At 40.5% G+C, this 21,474-nt stretch overlaps 1 protein-coding gene across 1 annotated transcript in view; it reads right to left on the bottom strand.

Moving 5' to 3' along the window:
- Nucleotides 1-21,474, bottom strand: part of TAS1R3 (taste 1 receptor member 3) — a 228,669-nt gene that overhangs the window by 86,170 nt on the left and 121,025 nt on the right. The window contains exon 3 of the mRNA XM_044063601.1: nucleotides 12,830-13,033. Coding sequence (XP_043919536.1) covers nucleotides 12,830-13,033 — 204 coding nt within the window. The remainder of the gene's footprint in view (nucleotides 1-12,829; nucleotides 13,034-21,474) is intronic.

Genomic DNA, 21,474 nt, shown 5'->3' on the forward strand with positions numbered 1-21,474 from the left:
AACTGATACTTTACAATGGAAATACATGTTACTTATCTTGTAGCAGCAAAACATTCCTGCTCATTTTACTTGCAGTTCCTGTCTCTATTCTTTGATGCACAATGGAGTAGTGTTGAAGAGGGTTTACCTGTATGCCAAAATCCCTAGCAATTTGTAAAAAGTTGTACACAGTGGTGCAAGATAACTGATTGGATTCCAACAACTTCAGCACCATACTATTGTGAGTTTTTGGAGCACTTAAAGAGGCAGTGTGTAATCTTTTTGATATAATTAAAGGGGCAATGTAACACAGTTTATGTACAACATCCTGAGGCAGTGTAGCAACTGCCTCATGTTCACCAACAACCCTCTACTCCTAGCCCACACAAACTCAACATCTGAGAGATGCAACTATTAAGAACCTTGAATCCATGCTCTCTCACACACCAGTCAGTACATATGACAATGAGCAGGCTGTCAGCATGCACACCTCACCACTTACTCGACTCAAACCCACATCATACATATGTACATGTGTGGCGGTCCTCACCAGAAACATTACTAAACACCACAGACCTCCCAAACACAAAGACAAACACGCTACACATAATACTTCCTCTGCAAAAAATAATACACATAATAGCTCATGCACCACAGTCTCACCTGTCAAGCCCTTAAGGCAAAACCCAAAACCAAACATATTAGTTATAGGTGATTCCATCATGAGACACACAGATATCCCTCTCACCAGGCTGGATAAGGAAAAGGTCACAGTCAGCTGTCTATTAGGTGCCAGCATATACCATATCACACATGCTCAAGTCTCTCAACAACAGGTACAATTATGACTCCGTCATAGGCCATGTTGGTGTGAAAGACTTGAGATGTACCTCTCTGGACTTTATGAAGAGAGACATGACTGAACTCGTGAAATATATGTCTCAGGCAGGTATGTCCATAGCCTTAAGCAGCATTTTATCTTCACCTCAGATAATGACTCAATACAAACAGAAAATGATTGACTTCAATAACTGGCTTAGTTTCTGCTGTCATTCTTAGGGGGATCCAATATCTGTAACCCTGGGATGACATAATCGATATACCTTGATGCTTTGCCACAGATGGTATTCATCTATCACCTCTAGGATTTCAGCTACTGGCTAAGACTCTTGCCACCCCCATAGTGCTTTTTAGGCAGTGTCTCAAGGACAAAATTCCTGCCATAAAAACTCCATCTAAAAACAACCTGAAGGGTATGCTGCTAAACACTAGGCATCTTAACACAAAACTGTACTCACTGAAAGCACTCCTCACCTTGGAAGACGCATACATTTGTGCAGTCATGGAGACCTCATTTAAGGCTGTTGACAGCAGCTCAGCGATACCAGGCTACACCTCCTTCCACATGTTCAGTCCACAAACTGAAGGCGTGAAAATTAAAGGACGCAGTGTATCAATATTCATTGGTTAAACAGTATCATTCCCTGGGGATAAGGTGCAATTAACTGTTGATAGGACACCTATTCAAATCATTGCCAGCTACATGATCCCCTCCATGAATCAGGACACCCACTCTGCCTATTTGGATCTACTTGAGTCTATCAAGATACATCTGAACATCATGGTTTTGGGTGACTTTAACTAGCCATCCCTTGACTGGATAAACTACATGTGCTCAAACTCACTTGCCCGAAGTTTCTTGACTTTGTTAACTGTAATGCCCTGGACCAGCTGGTTGACACCCTCACAAGGGGTGCCAACATCCTGGATCTGGTGCTTACCAATATGGGGAACCACTGTAACACCCACACTGTGAGGTCTTTCCTGGAGAGATCTAACAACAAATTAGTTTCATTCGAAGTAACTATCACAACGAAACTAAAAAAACTACTCCAGAATAGATTATAACCTCTTACAGGATGGTATAAATAGCATCACTGCACCTCCCCCTTCAGCTCTAACTGGCAGCTATGCTGAGTTGTACACCAATTCTTTATACAAACACCTGTATAACTGCATTGACTTGGCCATATCTGATAGGCCCATAACAAGCTCCTCAAGGAAGAGCAAATCTGCCTGATGGACAACTGCTATTAACAGGCTTTACACTAAGAGGAAGAAATTGCTGTCTAAGAGTAAAAGGGAGCAAACCCCAAACTGGAAACACTCCCTCCTCAGCTTAAACAAGCAAATAAAACTTCTTGTGAAGTCCTCCAAATCAAACTACAAATCTAAATTAGCTTCCTCAACTAAGAACAACCATAAAGCATTCTTTAGTTACATCTGCAACCTAAAAGGAAAGGCCCAGATTTGTGCCAAACTGGTAGTTAATGATAACACATATACTGAGCCTGTTGGCTGACATAGCTAACCTGTTGGCTGACAAGTTCTGTGAAAACCTGACTCCCCTCTCCCCACCTCACATACTCCATGTCATCTCTATGACCTGTCCCTTACCTTGTATCTCTAAAAAGCACGCTGTAAACACCCTCTCTTAAGCCAAAAACACAGCATCTATGGGAACTGATAACATCCCAGGCTGTGTCCTACATGGGCTCCAACAAGAATTAGCAGCACCATTGGGTACTTTTTTTCAATCGCAGTCTAAGCACCAGCATCATCCCAGCTGAATATAAAATGGCCACCATAATTCCCTTGCACAAAGGTGGTGCTTTTACTGATCCCGGGAATTATAGACCTATTACACTACCTATTCATAAAGGAGGTTACTCCTCTGAAATCTCCAATTTCAGGCCTATTGCTATTCTCTCCCCTTATCGAATGTTATAGAAAAATGCATACATACACAAGTTATGCAATATCTCATACAGGAAAAAACTGCTCACTCCTTCACAGCATAGCTTATGACCCAAACATAGTACCCCCACAGCTCTACTATCCATTTTCAGCACTATTTATTTAGCCAGAGATGATCACAAACTTATCTCTTGTCTATTCACTGACCTCTCAAAGGCTTTTGACACTGTTTCCCACTCTCTGCTACTGAACAAGCTATCTGATCTCAACTTCTCCCCAGATACAGTTGCATGGTTCTCCAGCTATTTCACTGACAGGCTCCAATCAGTGAGATGGCACTCTACACTATCTACTCCCCTTCCAGTAAAAATGGGTGTCCCCCAAGGATCCATTCTTGGACCACTACTTTTTGATATCTTCACCAACTTACTCTATTCTTCTTATCCACAATAATCCACAGTCCAATACGTTGATGACTCTATGGTCATCATCATTGCGAACTTTCCCTCTGAACTTCTAACAGCTACTCAGTCATCCTTCAACTCAGTTGAGACATGGCTCTCCAATAATCAGGTCATCCTCAACCCTAAAAAAAAAAAAAGCAAAACTGTTGCTCTTTCTCCCCAAAAAGCTAATCACATCAAATTTTCCTTCTCTATAATGTCCCTAAACAATAACCTCACTGAAGTTGAATCTAGCACAAAACTCCTCAGCATTACCATTGATGATCAGCTGAAATATGACCTTCACATAAATAATTGCATTAAAAAAACTCATCAGAAACTAGGAATTCTGTATAGAAATAAAACATTTCTCACCACTGAAGCCAGGATTACACTCACACATGCTTATCTTCTTCCGTGCTTAACATATTGCTCCCAAATACTTACTAATCTCAACTGCACTCTACTTACTAAGCTTGAGTCAACCTATCATAAGATAGCTAGATTTGCAGCTCAACTTCTTCTTCTTCTTCTTCTTTCAGCTTTTCCCAGTCAGGGGTTGCCACAGCGGATCACCTGTCTGCTCATGATTGGCAGTGGAGTTTTTTATGGTGTCGATTTGCCAGCCCGGCACCCAACCTTCTACAGAAGGCACACACATGCACGCATTCATACCTAGGCCAATTTCGAGTGTCGAATCCACCTACAGTATGTCTTTGGGATGTGGGAGGAAACCGGAGCACCCGGAGGAAACCCATGCAACCACAGGGAGGACATGCAGACTCCGCCCAGAAAGCACCCCAGTTGAGAATCGAACCAGAGAATGTCTTGCTATGAGGCGGCAATGCTAACCACTGCACCACCATGGCCACCCCTAAATTTGCAGCTCAACAAACCTATAAATTCCACCACTGTCTCTCCCTAAACTACCTAAACTGGCTTGAACTACCTCACCTGCTTCTCCTCTCCCCGCTCAAAATCATACACTACATTCTATATCAGCCAGCCTAAGGTCCCGCTCTAAGCCCCCTCATCTCCCACTATTCCCTAATAGGCAATTCAGGAGCTCAAACCACAAGATCTATTGCAAATCTACAAGTCCAAAACTGGGTGTAACATATACACCTACCACCCATCTATAGCATGGAACAAACTTCCACTTGAAATTAGATCCCTAACACATCTGAAGCAATTTAAATTGCCCACACAAAAGTACTTTATAAGGCACTGGACCTGCAACTGTTCTGAGCCTCCCTGAATGTATCCTTTTTAACAAACTAACCATCATTCTTTTCTTTCCTTACTTTTCCTCTCATAATCATCCTCTGTCCTTATTTATCTAGTCCTTCCTTTTTCTGCTAGCCACCTCTTCACTTTATTTCTTATTCCTTATCTGCTTATACCTCCTAGGATGCTGATTCATGTATTATATAACAACTAGTATAAATATCAACCTACCTTTGCTTCCCATGTAACTTCTTATGCATCCACATCTGAAATTGTGACACAGTACTGTTGGCATTTTATTCTGATTTTGTCTTTCAGGTATTATTAATTACTGTATTAGTTCTTAAACTGCATTGTAATTGTAAAATTGTTTGAATTATTCTGGAGCTTTTCTCCCTGGGCCTCTGCTGAAAAAGAGCTTTTGGCTCAGTCAGACACTCCCGGTCAACAAATGTAAAATAAATTAGCCTGACTAGCCTTATCTGCAAGGCCATGGAGCAAATCATCACGGACCTTCTCAACAAAGATACAGGTCATCTCCAAACACTTGACCCCACTCAGTTTGTATTTGTCAAAGGGAGATCATGCCTGTTAAACCTGGTAGACTTCTTTGAGACAGTCACCAAGGCTCTAAAAGAGGGGAAATCTGTGCATATAGCCTACCTAAACTTAGCCAAGGTGTTTGACATGGTTTGCATTTAAAATTTTGAAGGAAGGTTTGGTGACCATGGGATGTCGAATAAACATTGGCTGACCCGTGTTGCCGAACCTTCAGTTCTGCAAATCACAGTTCAGCAAATACACAGTGCATTCACATAGATGAAGTCGATCTTGTCACTAGAGACCACTGTACAGTGGGGATTGGAAATTTACCCTTTTCCCCACTGTAGTGTGATCTCAGAGTTGGACTATATAATGCGCATGGGGGTGCAGGGTGCAGCCCCCCCCCAGGGGGTGGGAGGTCAGGTTGAGGGTGCAGTGGGACACAGCCCCCCTGCAAAATCATCACTTCATGTGGTGTGCAGTGTTGGACTACACACCATGGATGTCGAGAAAGTTCAAATTCGCAACAGGAAGTGTCTTTGCAACATTCTGACCTTCTCAACTTTCCGTGTTCAACGTTTTAGTCAACATTTCAGGTGGGTCTATCTTTTAAGTCTTGACTATATGATAGTAAACCGTTTGACACTATCCCCCACTAAGGCATCATTGACAAACTCACCCAGCTAGGTATCAACCCTTATATCATTAGATGGTTCACTAAATGGCTCACTGACAGAACCCATAGTCAAAATAGAACAATCCACCTCTAACAGCAGACCAACCAGTGGTATTCCACAGAGATCACTCCTTTGACCTCTACTGTTTGAAATCTATTTCACCGAAGTGCAAGCTAAACTAAATGTCTGTGGCTAACAAAATTTGCCAATGGCTGCAAACTGGGAGTGGTCATAGAATCTCCAAATGTTGTCAACATCCTACAAGAGGGTCTTACACAAACAAATGATGGTGGAAAAGTCATGGCTTTAAACTCAATGCAAAAAATGTATTATCATCCCATTCATTAAGAGTGATGTTCCTGCTAACTATCACATCAATAGCAACACCTTAAGTAAACATTCAGTGGGGAGAGACCTGGGCAACACAAGTTGACAGCAACCTTACCTTTGATCACCATGTCTCTGCAGTGGTAAGAAGGGCATTCTATATTGCTCATCTCATAAGTAAGGGCATTGCCTCCAGAAAAAGTGAAGTTAGAACCTCCCTGAACTCTTCCCTCATCAGGCCAATAATTGAGGACAACTCCCCTTTTGGTATGTACCTTTCCAAGCACCTGCAGCAATTGGAGAGAGCACAAAGTTTCCTCACAAGGAAAGTTCAAGGTCTTCATCATCTGTCATATGTGGATCATCTGAAATCACTGTCACTTTATTCTTTTTCATACAGACTACTCAGAGGTGATCTCTGCTATGTATACAAGGCAATCTCTGACCCTGCTTTATTGGAAATGCTGCATATGCATGAGTCAAATGGTACATGAGTTACTCCTCTAAAGACCTTAACCTGGTATGTGGCACTAATAGAACCTGCTATAGGGACAAATTTGTCTCCCAGAGGTTACCACACTTTTGGAACAGACACCCACTTCATGTCAAACAGAGCATCTCATTGGCCCTCTTCAAATATAATCTGGACGATTGGATGGGTAACCATAAATTCACCCTGTGGGTTCCACCTGTGTCCCTCTTGGACAGGGGCAATTGGTGCTGATCATGGAAATAAGGGTAGAACTTGGCTAGGCTTGTAAGAGCCCTGTGGCCATTAGCCTATTAACTTTCTATGATCTTATGATCCTATGATCCTACATGCATATGAAATATTGCTTTGACTATGCAGATTTACAAATAATGCACTAATGCATTATATGTTGGCTTTGTTTATATTATGGTTACAGACACACACACACACACACACACACACACACACACACACACACACACACACACACACACACACACACACACACGTATGTATCTTTACGTTACATGCAAACATGCCTAACCGCATACACGCAGACTCATATATAGGTGTCTGTGTATGTCTTTAAAATACATTTAATATAATGTGTGTATATATATATATATATATATATATATATATATATATATATATATATATATATATATATACAGAGAGAGAGAGAGAGAGAAAACATTGCAATATACAGAGAGAGAAAGAAAACCTACTCTGAACTTAAAGTGGTTCCTTTTTCTACACTGCCACACTAATATGTATAAAGTAAGTGGTGGGGTATGTAAACAGAGTACTGTTTTAGGCAGATGTGGGCAGCAAACAAAGTTATATGCTAAGAACTCAACATATCTGTGGACAACACACGTCTGGAAAAATATGCAGTAGTGTCCATAAAATATGCTTTTGAAAACAAGCATTACATTGGAACCATTGCTATCTGTCCAGGATGTTTTCCAAAAGAAAGCCTCAAAACTATCATAATATACACCGGTCATAATATACACCTGTCATAATATAGACCTGTTATAATATTCACCTGTCATAATATTCACCTGTCATAATATACACCTGTCATAATATACACCTGTCATAATATACACCTAGTATCTATCGTTCCTGTAAGTCTTCACCTACTCATTGAACTCGACCTAAAATGTGATATAGAGCAAGTCATGTGACATAATGTAAATGCACATACGTAGATATCAGACATTTTCACCACATCTCTTTGTAGAGGTAATCCCATGTATGTCCGCATTTCAGAATATTACAGACTTCTGTAGCATATACTGGCTGCTATATTTTGCTGTATTTTGCTATTCAGCAGCATATATCACTAAAGCATCTCATTCGGATACAATGTTTCAGACATTTGGGGACATAGCTTACACTGCCAATGGCTGCCAACAGTTGTGGAGTATTTAAGAATGTGCCAAAGTCTACGGGTTTAGCAGAGGAAACTAGCTGTGTTGTTGTACAGGGATAATTCGACACCAACATAATTAGCACCCCAAGCACCTGTAAAAGCTGGGTGGGAGAAGGGGAATGATGAAGCTACACCTACTCATCCTTCTTCACAGGAGACAGTGGGATGATAGGCTGCTTTGAAGCAAGGCATTCTTGAAGCCTCTGTGAACCCACAGCAATGAACAGTAACCACAGTAAGTGAATGTACAAGCTATGAGGGGGTGTCACAACCTTTTAAGAGGGTGTGGACACACCAAAAGAGATGCAGATGCCTAAAGCTCCCAATGGACTTTTGAATGACACCAGCCTCTGTGCAGTAGCTCCTCCCAGTACTGTGTTGAGCCATCCTCTACAAGCATCTTGGTCTCACTCTTGTCCTGCGACCTGTCATCTGACCATGGACTGGGATGGCTTGTACTTGGGTGTTGATGTATAACATTATCCTATACAGGAGGGCTCCTGCGCCCTGTCGCCTGACCGGGATGGCTTATACCTGCTATTAATTTATAACTACATTATCCTATACAGAAGAGTTCAAAAGAGCCACACTTCCTCAAAGATCATGACAACCTGCAGAAGCAGCACAGATTTACAAAAAAGGAAAAAATCCTGCAGAAAGTCATGTGTGATGTAGGGCATATTACCATAGAGAGAGAGAGAGAGAAAGAAAAGGGTGAGAGGATGTACAGAAATGACTGGGATTTTCAGGTAAGTTGTGAATATTGCAGGCAGGGTAAAGGGCAGTATGCTAATAGGTTCATAGGTTCATAGGTAGGTACTAGGGTATCGGCCCTGGGGCCTATACAATCCCAGCCAAAAAGGTACCCTGGCTTTTGCCACCCAAGAAAATTATTTTCCTGTGCCACTGTTGAGCAGAGCCACAGAGGTGATCCCTGGGGTGAATTTCCTATTTCCCATCCAATCATCAAGATTTTTCTTGAAGAGTGCTAATGAGGAACTTTGCTTGACATAGATGCGTAGCTTGTCCCAGAGTATAGGAAGTCTCAGGGACAGGAATCTATCCCTCCAGCATGTTCTGTTTATTGTGGTGACAAGGTTTAGGTCCCTAGAACATGTAGCTCGGAGGGATTGGGATTTCTTTATGTGGGGCATGTCCAACAGCTCTGGGTTTGACAAAGCTTTGTATGTTAGGCAGAGATCACCTCTGAGTAGGCGATATGCGACGGAGTAAAGCTGGAGTTTTTTGAGACGGTCTGCGTAGGGCAAGCTCATACTTAGATATACATGCAGCTAACATCTGCTACTGTATGGCCATCTGAGCCATATAACTATATGCATTTATAATTCTGAACATTGTAACGAAATGTGTAATAGAGAGCAACGCACTTACTGTGTGCACAAGTTAACTGTAACTATGCGGTCACCTACCACTCCTAAGTCATACAAGCAGCTGTATTAACCAGTATATTGTTACATTATAATACGAATGTCATACTAGTAAAATGTAGTTATGGACATAAGGAGCTAACAGTTATGATTAACATATTACTCAATCAGTCATTAGTATTTGTTATGTACTTGTAGGAAAGGTTTATGACTACACAACAGCAGACATGATATTCAACATAATTCCAGTAGTGGTGTGCAAAGGTAAAAGTGAAATATATTCAGCATGCATTATGTTTACACAAACAGTTCAACTAGCAAATTTGTTTCAAATCTTACAGAGATGCAAAATAACAAATATTTTTACACATCAGCTATTTATATGAATAATGTAAAAGTACTCATAAAACAGAGACTTCAATATACCAAATGCTGCAAACAAACTTGTTCAAAACAGTAAGAAGCATTTAGTTGACCTTTTAGTTATATTTAGATTAAATGCAATATTAATTTTGGTTGCCTTGTTGGCATTGCATGCTTGCACAGTATGTGCAAGTTATTAACCTGGCCATGTTTCAGGTCGTCAGTTTGTTTGTTTTAGTTAAATTTTATTTACTGATGAGTCCTTTACCCTAGCTACCGGTGTTATTTTTTTCGATACAATTTATGTTAATAGATGACACGTACCTGTATTTAAAAAGATTCATGGGTACTATGTAAACTAGCTAAACGCATCTCTGTTGAACCACTGTATCCTCATATAAGAGGCCCAAGTTGATCTTTACATGGCCCTGTCTGCAAAACACATCTTTCGTTAAAAAAAAAAAACAGAAACAGACCCAATTACACAGCATATAAGAACTTCAGATTTCCTACAACAATTAGTAATAGTAGCACAAATTCACACAGCTAACACATATGCAGTTGTTTTACTCACAATCAGGCCAAGAAGAACAATGAGGCATGTCTGCCTAGAACATATTACAATGGTATAATATTCATTGCACATGAGGTCACTACACTGTCAGGTAAATATACTGTATGCTGTACATGTTTTATATTAACTGTGTACGTCATTGCTGTCAGTATATTGTGTACCATGCCTGCTGTTATGTCATCATATAAGTTTTTCTACAGATATGCAACCAATGCTGATGTATAATTGATTAATATGTTAACCATAACTCTTCCAGGCTATTTTCCCAAGCTCCCTACACGTAACTGAATTATATTAATATAACAAACCTATTCGAACGCTGTGCGATAAGGTGTAATATACCTATTAGTAGTGTACTCACGACTGCTATGTGAGCATCTTTGTATATTTATTTATTGTTACAACTTATTTTATTATGTAAATGCATATTTATTAACATTTATATAATCAACTATTATATTTATTGATATATATATATATATATATATATATATATATATATATAATTTTTTTTATACATTTATTACAAATATATCTATTTATGCATTTTATTATGAGACATTTTTACATATTTTAACTAAGCATTCTATTTTATCAACACACTACCTTTTTAGGTTTATTTATAAAGTTAGAATATTTAGTATTTTACATCTTTTATTCTATGGATCTTTTTATACTAAATCAATGAGACTGTTTTAAACATCAAACTTACAACTATATTTATTATACTGCATTATTACTTCAAGTTTATTCAAGTCTTGCTTAGTAACATTTGATTGTTCATTGTACCTTTAACATGATGCTTTTTTGACTTTCTTACCATCAGCTAATTGATTGATTAATTGCTAATTGAATTACCAAAAGTTGTATATAAGGGATGACAAAATTATTCATTTTGTACTCTGATGATGCCCCATCCGAGTGGGTGAAAGCGCTTAGTATTTTGGATTGTGGAGCTATTTTATCCTTTTTCCGTTTGTGATCTGGTATATGTTCAATAAAGGTTTTGAGAAGAATTCCAGGACTCAAGGTTTGCTGAATTTAGCTTATTGGTCTGTTCTGCTCTGATTTGAATTTATCTTTGTATAGTTCCACAATTCATTATTAGCATGTATGAACCACTGATGACTTACTGTTACACATTCCTTCACATCGTATGATGTTCAATACTGTAATGCCTGAGCTCCAACAGCCCAGACTACTGTATACTAATGGATAACAGTCGTATGTGTATCCAAACATGACCCAAACTACCTGTGATATTCTAGACATACCTGGAAAGTCCAAGTTTCTACACCTCCCCTCATCTCTCACTCTGGTGGTAAGTCCTGCAAAATATGCCTATGACTGTATATTTTTTCCAAAGATGTGGACGTCACATAGGTTGGGCTAACTTTTTGTGGAAGTGCATTTCCACTAAGCCCTCCTCTGACAGCACAGTTATTCAGTGTCACTCAGGTGTTTAAACCTCTGTGTTACAGTTACCAGCTGTGAGCAGGAGAGTGAACCAGGGACTCATCACCGATGCTCACATAGGGTGTCTTGAAACAGTGCTAGGAGGCCCTACCACTATGTGCTGACATCATTCAACAAGCAGTTGTGAGCTATTTGACATGGGCATCTCTTTAGGTATGCCGCCACCTCCATCCTAAAGTGACAATACACTCTAATGGCCTGAACATTCAGCTAGTCCAGCCATCATTCTTGGCACTGGCCTTGACTAAGGCCAACAACTTACCTCATTCCACCTCATTGTAATTTGCCCTCTCCTCAGATGGACCTGAGCAGGTATGACCTCACCATTGTTTGAGTCTCACAAGGGATAATTGGCTAGGCTTACAATGGCTCACAAGGGCAGTTAGCCTAGTAATAATCTATGAACCTATGAACCATTGCTCCCCCGGCAGCCCCTACAGGTTTGGAACATGAACCCAGGTTACCCAGGTTGGCTGCAATTCATCCCTCTACCTTAATAGGTAGCATGCAGAGGCAGAGACTTATAGGCTTTGACATGCACTGTTGATTCAGTGAGTGTTTGGAGATATTGGCACTCTGTGTTATCAGTCCCTGGCAATTGAAATATTTTACAGATGATAAGATTCTCAAACATTGCATGCTAATGAAGCCAATTAGTTAATGTAATTTGCAATATTACCACTCTAATGCATGTTGCAGGCACCTTTTGTGGGTATTGATACATATTTTCCATATGTTTGTGTTGCTCTCAGTTATGTAATTTTCACATCATATAAAGCTGTTTGTCGTCTGCAAATGCCACATACCAGCATCATATGAGAGTAGCTGCATATGTATCTGAATGTGTAGAGAGGTATTCTGCTCAGGCAAAGTATATTTTTATGTGTATATATATATATATATATATATATATATATATATACACACACACACACACACACACACACACACACACACACACACACACACACACACACACAGGTCCAGAATAGCCTGCATGCATGACACAGAAATAGAATATTTGTATTGGGATATAGGAAAAGGTAAGATATTGGTCAAATGTAATTGCTGGTAATGCATTAGGTAAAAACTAATGTGGCCAATTAAGGCCACCACTCATTTTCTGTCATTGTTTCCCATATTTATATGCAGAGTTGCTTACCTGGTTACTGCCAGTGTACCAGTGAATTAAAGATTGGTTAATATACAATTCACTGTTGTATTCTCCAATTGTTGTTAGCTGAAGTTCTCCATTGTTCCATTTCCAGGTGATGACATCATAACCAGTGTTAGGATTTCCATTATAATCAAACTGAAAAGTGTCATTATAAACAGAAAACTGTACTCGCCTCACTTCTTCCAGAAGCTATTTGAAATGGAAAGAGAAATAGCAGTTAGATACTAGTACCAAACATATTGTAAAGGCACCTCAACAAAAGCAAAGAAACAAGCAAACTATTATTCTTGCAAATACATTTTACATTTGCATTTTATGACATTTATGTCTTTGGCAGTAACTTAATTACTGGAACATAAAGGGACAGATTCTAAAATACTCTCGGTAGCATAGCAGATGCTTCGAGTATGACATCATAGTGAGTCAAGTTGCACCTGAAGCCTCCTCTCTCGATGTCAAGGCTGTAGCTGTGTTGTAGACCTGTTATGTGATGAGTAGCGTGCATGGAAAAGTCTGTATCCGTTATCATGTTTACCCATTCTATGCATAATCAGACTGCTGCTGAGGCAGTGGCACACCATCAGAGTCCACCTGAAGCAGTTCTTTCACCTGGCTGGCTTCTCTCTTCTTTCAGTACAGTTTTATCTGTACATGCGACTAGATACTATAGGCAGTGAGGCTTCACACCATGCACTGCCTGTAGTACAATGTTCCTGTTACAGGTGACACTGTGGCAACTCCACAACAACCCTGTGACTTCAAAGGGCTACTGAGTTGCTTTGGGATTTCGCATTGTTGTTGTTTGTGAATGTCAATATGGCATTGTGAGTGATTCCCTTTTGGGAGTCAGGTGTAGAGATCCAACAAGCCTCAGTAATATTCTCACTATTACACTATGTAACTTTTCTAATTTTTAATTTTTCATTATATTTTTTCTAGGTTCATAGGTACTTACTAAGTTATTGATCTATGAGGATCTTAAGAAGGCTAGCCTTTCATTCCCATGTTAGTTTTTAGCTATTATATTTTGAGTATGTGTAATCCAGAGGAGATCAAAAAAGGGATATGTTGGGACATTTAATTGTTACCTTATCCATCAGGGTATGGGTTCTAAACCAGGAATAATTTGTGATTTCCCATCCAATATTCCAAATTATGTTTGAACAGAGTAAGAGATGTTCTTTGCTTTATACGAAGTGGAAGATGATTCCATAGAAGAGGTGTTATCTGTGATGCATACCTATCCCTTCAATATGTTCTATTTATGTTAAAAAAGAGAGATTGAGATCCCTTGAGCTGATGTTCATGTTACCATTGGACTTGTGAATGTGTAACTGGTCTGACTGAATAGTGTCTGCCAAGGGACTATGCATGAGACAGAGGTTGTCTATTAGTAGCCTATATGATACCAAGAAGAGGGGCAAGGCTTTAAGATGGTCTGCACAGTCTTTGTGATTCAAACCCTTGATTTTTAGAGAGAAAGCATTGTGGCCATTCCATTTGTGACAAGTGTTTGGACAGGTATATCCTGAATGGATCATTATATTCAATGATCGACATGAGATCTGAGTACAGTGGAATGAATACATCACTGGACCAGAACACCATATCTTTAGATGGGTCCAATTTGGAAGCTCAAAGTAACAAAACTTCAAACTTCATATGGTTGAGACCATAAGATCAATGTTTTGAAACTTCAAATGGTTTAAAAGGAGATTGCTGCACATTGTCGAGCATTGTCCCCTGCATAAAAGTAAAACAAAATTGTTTATTTATTTTTTTTTAAGTTCATAGGTTCATAGGCTGGTATGAGGCTATCAGCCCTAGGGCCTATACAAGTCTAGACATAACAATTCCCTGGCTATTTCTTCACAGAATATTTACTTCCCTGGTCCTCTGTCTAGCAGGGTGACTAATGTGATCCCCGGGGTGAATTTCCTATCTCCCATCCAGTCATCAAGATTCCTTTTGAAGAGGGCCAAAGAGGCACTCAGCATGAAATGTATTGGCAGTCTATTCCAGAGTATGGGGAGTCTCTGGGTCAGGAACCTATCCCTTCAGCATGTTTTGTTTATGGTGATGACCAGGTTTAGATCCCTGAAGCATGCGGCTCTGAGTGATTGGGATTTCTTTAAGTGTAGCATGTCCAACAGCTCTGGGTTTGACATGGCCTTGTATGTTAAGCAGAGATTGCCTCTGAGTAGGTGATATGTGACAAAGTATAGCTGGAGTTTTTTTATACGGTCAGCATAGGGCATCTGCTTTAGGCTTGTGACCCTTTTAGTGAAGTATTTCTGTGGTCTTTCCAGTTGTTGCAGATGTCTTGTGAGGTACATACCAAATGGGGCATTGTACTCTATAATGGGTCTAATGAGGGATGAGTACAGTGGGACAATGACCTCCTTTTTTCTGGATGAAAAGCCCTTAGTGATGAGGTGTGCCACATAGAAGGATTTCCTGACTGTTGTGGCAATGTGGTTATCGAAGGTGAGACCACTGTCCACCTGTGTCCCTAAGTCCCTTATCACACTTTCAGTGTTTAGTGTGCTGCCACTTATGTGGTAATTCATGGGTACATGTTTTTTCCCAAAGGGGATAACTATACACTTCTTGGCATTGAGCTTGAGCCCATGGCTCTGGCACCAAACATCTGTTTCTGTAAGGCCCTTTTGTAGAATATCCACATCATTTGGTGATTCAATAATGGCTCCCAGTTTGCAGTCATCTGCAAAATTTATTAGCCAGAGTCCCCTAGTGTTGGCCTGTACTTCAGAGAAGTAGATGCCAAACAAGAGCAGTCCCAGGACTGAACCCTGAGATACTCCACTTGTCACTTGTCTGGAACTGGATTTGGAGTCAGCTACTTGTACAGTGTGGGTTCTGTCAATAAGCCAGTTGGCAACCCATTGAGTGATGTAGGGATTAATGCCCAGCTTAGTAAGTTTATCTATGATTCCAGAGTGGGGGAGTTGAAGGCCTTGGTGAGATCCAGATAGGCTGTGTGGACCACCTTGCCCTTATCAATGGCTCTGGAGATGTATTTGAAGAAGTCAATCAGGTTGAAGAGACAAGATCGGCCCTTTATGAAACCAGACTGGGTAGGGTCCAGTGTTTGAAACTTGCCAATGTCATTGTTTATACATTCCATGATAATGTGTTCCATGGCTTTGCAGATCAGGCTCGTCAGACTGATGAGGTGATAGTTCTTGGGATCCAAGGTGGATCCCCCCTTGTGGAGTGGGATAACTGTAGCTGTGCGCCACTCATTGGGCATGAAGCCTGAGGTGAGGCTATGATTAAACATGACACTTAGTTGAGGTGCCAGTTCATTTTGTAGTTCACATAGTACACAGCCTGGGATGTTATCTGGTCCTATGGATGCTGTATTCTTAGGTTTGGAGAGTGCATTTTTTACCTGTGTGGCCATGATTACCAGAATATGGCAATCTTTTGGTATTGAGATGGGCCCTTTAGGGTGTGAGAGGGGGGTGAAGTTGGCATTGAATAGATCTTCCAGGATATTGGCAATATCCTTGGGATCAGTATATTTAATGCCATTCTGCTGCAGCTCAGAGCAGATCTGAGCATTGTCATTTAGATCCTTGACATAACTATAGAATGTCTTGTAGTTGTCCTTGGTATCTTTGGCAATTTTATTTTCGAACTAACTTTGGAGGATTTTATGAGGGATCTCAGCTTCTTACTGAAGCTGGTAAGGGAGTATTTTGCATCCTGGGAATTTCCTCTTTTCTGCAACAGTTTCTTCCTTCTGTTGCATAGTTTGTTTATGGCAGGGGGCCACCAGATTGGCTTCCTTTTTTTTGGAGAATATCTTGATTTTATTTGGAATGGCACAATTCATGCATGCGTGGATCTGCTCGTACAGTGCCTTAGTGTAGGATTCAGCAGTCGAACTTTCAGTTCCCGTCTGCATGGGTGTCATGAAGTTTGTCACTTCTGAATTGGGTAGCATGAAGTTAGCTTTGGAGAAGTTTTTTATGGAGGTTTCCTTACTGGGGAGTGGGGGTAGGATGTGGATGTCAAGGGTGATTAGCTTATGGTGAGACCTGACCAACGAGGGGGTGACCCCTGGTGTGGAGCATCGATCTCCCATGTTGGTAATGACCAGGTCTAGGATATTTGAGCCCCTGGTGGGACTATGGATTAACTGATCCAGGGCATTGGAATTTATGAATTCCAAGAACCGTTGAGCAAAGTTGTTGGTACCCAAGCAGTTTTCCCAATTAATTGCAGGGTAGTTGAAATCACCCAGTATTAGGGTGTTTGGTTGTATCTTAATATTTTCCAGTATGTTTAGAAAGGTGCAGTGAGAATCTTGGGACATGGTGGGGGATCTGTAGAAAGCTACAGTTTGGATTGCAGTCTTACCTAGTGTTAGCTGCACCTGTAGAATTTCAGATGCATTGTGTTGGGCAACTAGCCAGGAGGTGTGAATATCCTTGGTGAATATGGACACTCCTCCACCTTTAGTGTTTCAATCCTGGTTTGGTGACCGAAAAGTGTGGTAAAAGTTGTAGCCTGGTATTGCACCAGGTCTCAATTACTGCACAGTATCAATGTTCTCCATTTTTAGGAGTGCTTCGAGAGAGTGCATTTTGAGGTTTAGACTTCTAGCATTGAGTAGCGTTACCTTCAGATTTTGCATGCTTATATCTGTTATGGTGGTGTTTTGTCCTTTGAGCCTTGCCTAAAAAAGGCACTATAGGGGTGGCAAGAGCCTTAGCCAGTAACCTGAATCCCAGAGGTGACAGGTGCAGATCATCCCTGGCAAAGCATCGTGGTTTATTGATCACAATACCCCACTCGGGGATCATAGATAAGCTAAACAGCTTAAATGTAAATCCATATGTCATAAGATGGGTTGCAAACTGGCTAAAGAACAGAATCCATAAAGTCAAGATTGCGGGAGCCATGTCAGACTCAAAGCCAGTCACAAGTGGTGTCCCGCAGGGCTCTGTCCTAGGACCCCTCTTGTTTGGCATTTACTTCTCAGATGTGAAAGCAAACATGGGAGGGTTGTGGCTGACAAAGTTCGCAGATGACTGCAAACTAGGCGCCATAGTTGATACACCAGCTGACACATACATCCTCCAGAAAGGCCTCACCGAAACGGACAATTGGTGCCGGAATTATGGCCTTAAACTGAATGCCAAAAAATGTATAGTCATCCCCTTTGGGAAAAACAAAGTACCCACAAATTATCACATAGACAGTAACCCACTGAGTACCGAAAAAGTAATCAGAGACCTGGGGACCCAAGTTGATAGTGACCTCTCATTTGACACCCACGTTGCCAAAGTGGTTAGAAAGACTTTCTACCTTGCCCACCTTATCATGAAGGGGTTCACATCCAGATCAAAGTAGGTCATTGTGCCCCTGTACTCCTCCCTTATCAGGCCCATGATTGAGTACAATGCCCCATTTGATATGTACCTCACCCGGCACTTACAACAGCTGGAGAGACCCCAGAAATACCTCACCAAGAGGATCAAGGGTCTCTAACATATGTCATATGCTGCCAGGCTAAAGAAACTCCAGCTCTATTCAGTAGCATACCGCCTGCTCAGAGGTGATCTGTGCCTGATGTACAAGGCCATGTCCAACCAGGAATTAATGGACATGCTCCACCTCAAAAAATCAAAATCCATAAGAACCACGAGAGCCAAAGATTTAAACCTCAGTACAAACATGAATAGAACATGCTGGAGGGACAGATTCATAACTCAGAGGCTTCCCATACTCTGGAACAAAATCCCAGTCCATGTTAGGCAGAGCCCCTCACTGACTCTCTTCAAGAGAAATCTTGATGAGTGGATGGGAGATTGTAGATTTACCCCGGGGGTCACCCCTGTGTCGCTACTTAACAGAGGCACAGTAAACTAATTTTAATAAGGAAGGGGGTCTTCAATGTGTCACTACTAGACAAAGGCACAGTATTCTAAATTTATTCTATACATCTTAGTACCACTACATGGGGTGGCAAAAGCCACATCTCTAGGGCTAGGCTTGCAAATGCCCCAGGGCAGATAGCCTAGTACTAAACTATGAAACTATGAAACTATGTCATCCCAGGCAGACAGATACTGGATCCCCTTTGAATGACACCAGAAACTTAGCCAGTTGTTGAAGTCATTCATTTTGTCCTTATACTGTGGTATCATTTTGGGCGAAGGCAGGATGCTACTCAGGGCCAGGGTCATACCTGCCTGGGCCACATGATCTGAGAGCTCTTCCATGTCATTTTTCATGTAGTCCAGGGAGGTACATCTCAAGTCATTCACTCCAACATGGACAATGACAGAGTCATATTTGTACTTGTTGTGGAGTGACTTGAGTGCATGTGTGATGTGGCGGATCCTGGCACCCGACAGGCAGCTGACTGTAATTTTCTCCTTGTTCAGCCTGGTGAGTTAGACATCAGTGTGCCTGACTATAGAGTCACCTATGACTAAAGTGCTAGGTATGTTGTCTTGCCTTAGGGGCTGTTGGGTGGCACACTGGTGTTGTGAGCTATGTGGCACTTTGGTTGTGACTGATGTTTGTTTGCGTTTCAGCTTCAGGGGGCCTTGTTGCTTGGGCAGATTAACGTTAAGGGCCTCCGCATAAGTGGGTTTAGTGTTACTATGTATGGATGTTCGTGGCATGAATTTTGAAGAGCTATGTGTTGCTTGAGGTGTAGTGCAGGTGATAACCTTCTCCTCTTGACTGTCTAGCACAATCTTGGGTGGAGAGAGCTTTGCTTCCAGTTTGGCTATGTAAGTGCATCTCTCGCAGGTTGTAGTGTTGGGTGGTAGGAGGAAAGGGTTGTCTGTGTACTTGATGTTATGGTCTCGACCATATGAAGTTCAACATTTTGAAAGTTCGAGCTTCCAAAGTAGATCCTTTTAGACGTATGCCATGCAATGAAAAAGGACATCTTTGCAAAAGAGTTTCTTTTTTTTTAATTTAGCAACTCCACATAGTATGTTGTATTCAGGTACAATCCTCATGCATGGTGCAGCATATCTCATCAGCAGTTGGCTGCCTCATTTCCTCCCCATCCCTATTTTCTATTTTACCACCACCCCCCCATCTCCATTTGGGTTCACCCTCTCTTTCCAACTGGCATGATTTTCATTCTTGTAATATTCTAATACATCTTTCCACTGGTTTTCCTTTTTCCCCCCACTCCTTTCCTCTTTTTAGCCAGTTTCTGCCATCATGTCCTCAGGTCCAGGAACTTTTTGTGTAATTTTTGCTCTTGCATTGTTTTTGTCCCCTTCCAGTTTTGAGAAATGATGGCTTTAAGTCCAGTAAGCAGCAATCTGACCACCTTTGTTTCTATTACTTTTCAAATGCTGTCTTTTTTTGTTATGCCCCATATGCAGAATTCCAAAATGTGCTCTTTTTCCATTTGAAAAATGTCTCCCCAAATGTTTTGTGCTCACTTCCAGATGTCTTGTGCCCATTCTTAGTCTCAGAACATGGGCATCATTCCTACATTGTAAAGTGCATGAAGTGTACAATGTACACCCTCATATGAAAAAGGGGTGCGCAGCTTGTCCTAACCCTTGTAAACATCTCCATTTTATTTATACACCAAATTGGAGGGATGAATATGACATGCTACTAATTCTAGCATTGGCATTCAACATGTAACTTACAGTCTGAGGCAGTGATGGATGCAAAACACAGAGAACCGCTGAGATAAGGGGATGTTAATGTTGGATAAACTGAACATCACAGTCAAATATATTAATATCATGTTTCTTTAGAATTCTTTCTATTAAATTATTACTCTGTGTGATGTTTGTATTCTTAATGTAGTGTTTTATTAAAACCCTATGAATGACACCATTGTATGTTGTCACAGTTTTTATTGTAGTGTTTTCCTTAGAAATCTATGTATTAAAGCATTTTACTGCAAAAAGTATTTTTATTCTCACTGTTTGAAGCGTTCCCCTTGAGCCTGTGCCGAAAAGGGGCTTTTCTTGCCCAATCAGACTATCCTGGTTAACAAAAATAAATAAATATGTATGTATGTATGTATGTATGTATGTGTGTATGTATGTTATGTGTATGTGCGTATGTATGTATTTATGTATGTGTGTATGTATGTGTATACGTATGTATGTATGTATGTATGTATGTGTGTATGTTATGTGTATGTGCGTATGTATGTATGTGTGTATGTATGTGTATACGTGTGTATGTATGTATGTATGTATGTGTGTATGTATGTTATGTGTATGTGCGTATGTATGTATGTGTGTATGTATGTGTATACGTGTGTATGTATGTATGTATGTATGTGTGTATGTATGTTATGTGTATGTGCGTATGTATGCATTTATGTATGTGTGTATGTATTTGTATACGTGTGTATGTATGTATGTATGTATGTGTGTATGTATGTTATGTGTATGTGCGTATGTATGTATTTATGTATGTGTGTATATGTATGTGTATACGTGTGTGTATGTATGTATGTATGTATGTGTGTATGTATGTTATGTGTATGTGCGTATGTATGTATTTATGTATGTGTGTATGTATGTGTATACGTGTGTATGTATGTATGTATGTATGTATGTATATATGTATGTATGTGTGTATGTATGTTATGTGTA

This window comes from Protopterus annectens, chromosome 2.part1 (genome assembly GCF_019279795.1).
Source record: "Protopterus annectens isolate FY-2018-M chromosome 2.part1, PAN1.0, whole genome shotgun sequence".
Classification (NCBI taxonomy): Eukaryota; Metazoa; Chordata; order Ceratodontiformes; family Protopteridae; genus Protopterus; species Protopterus annectens.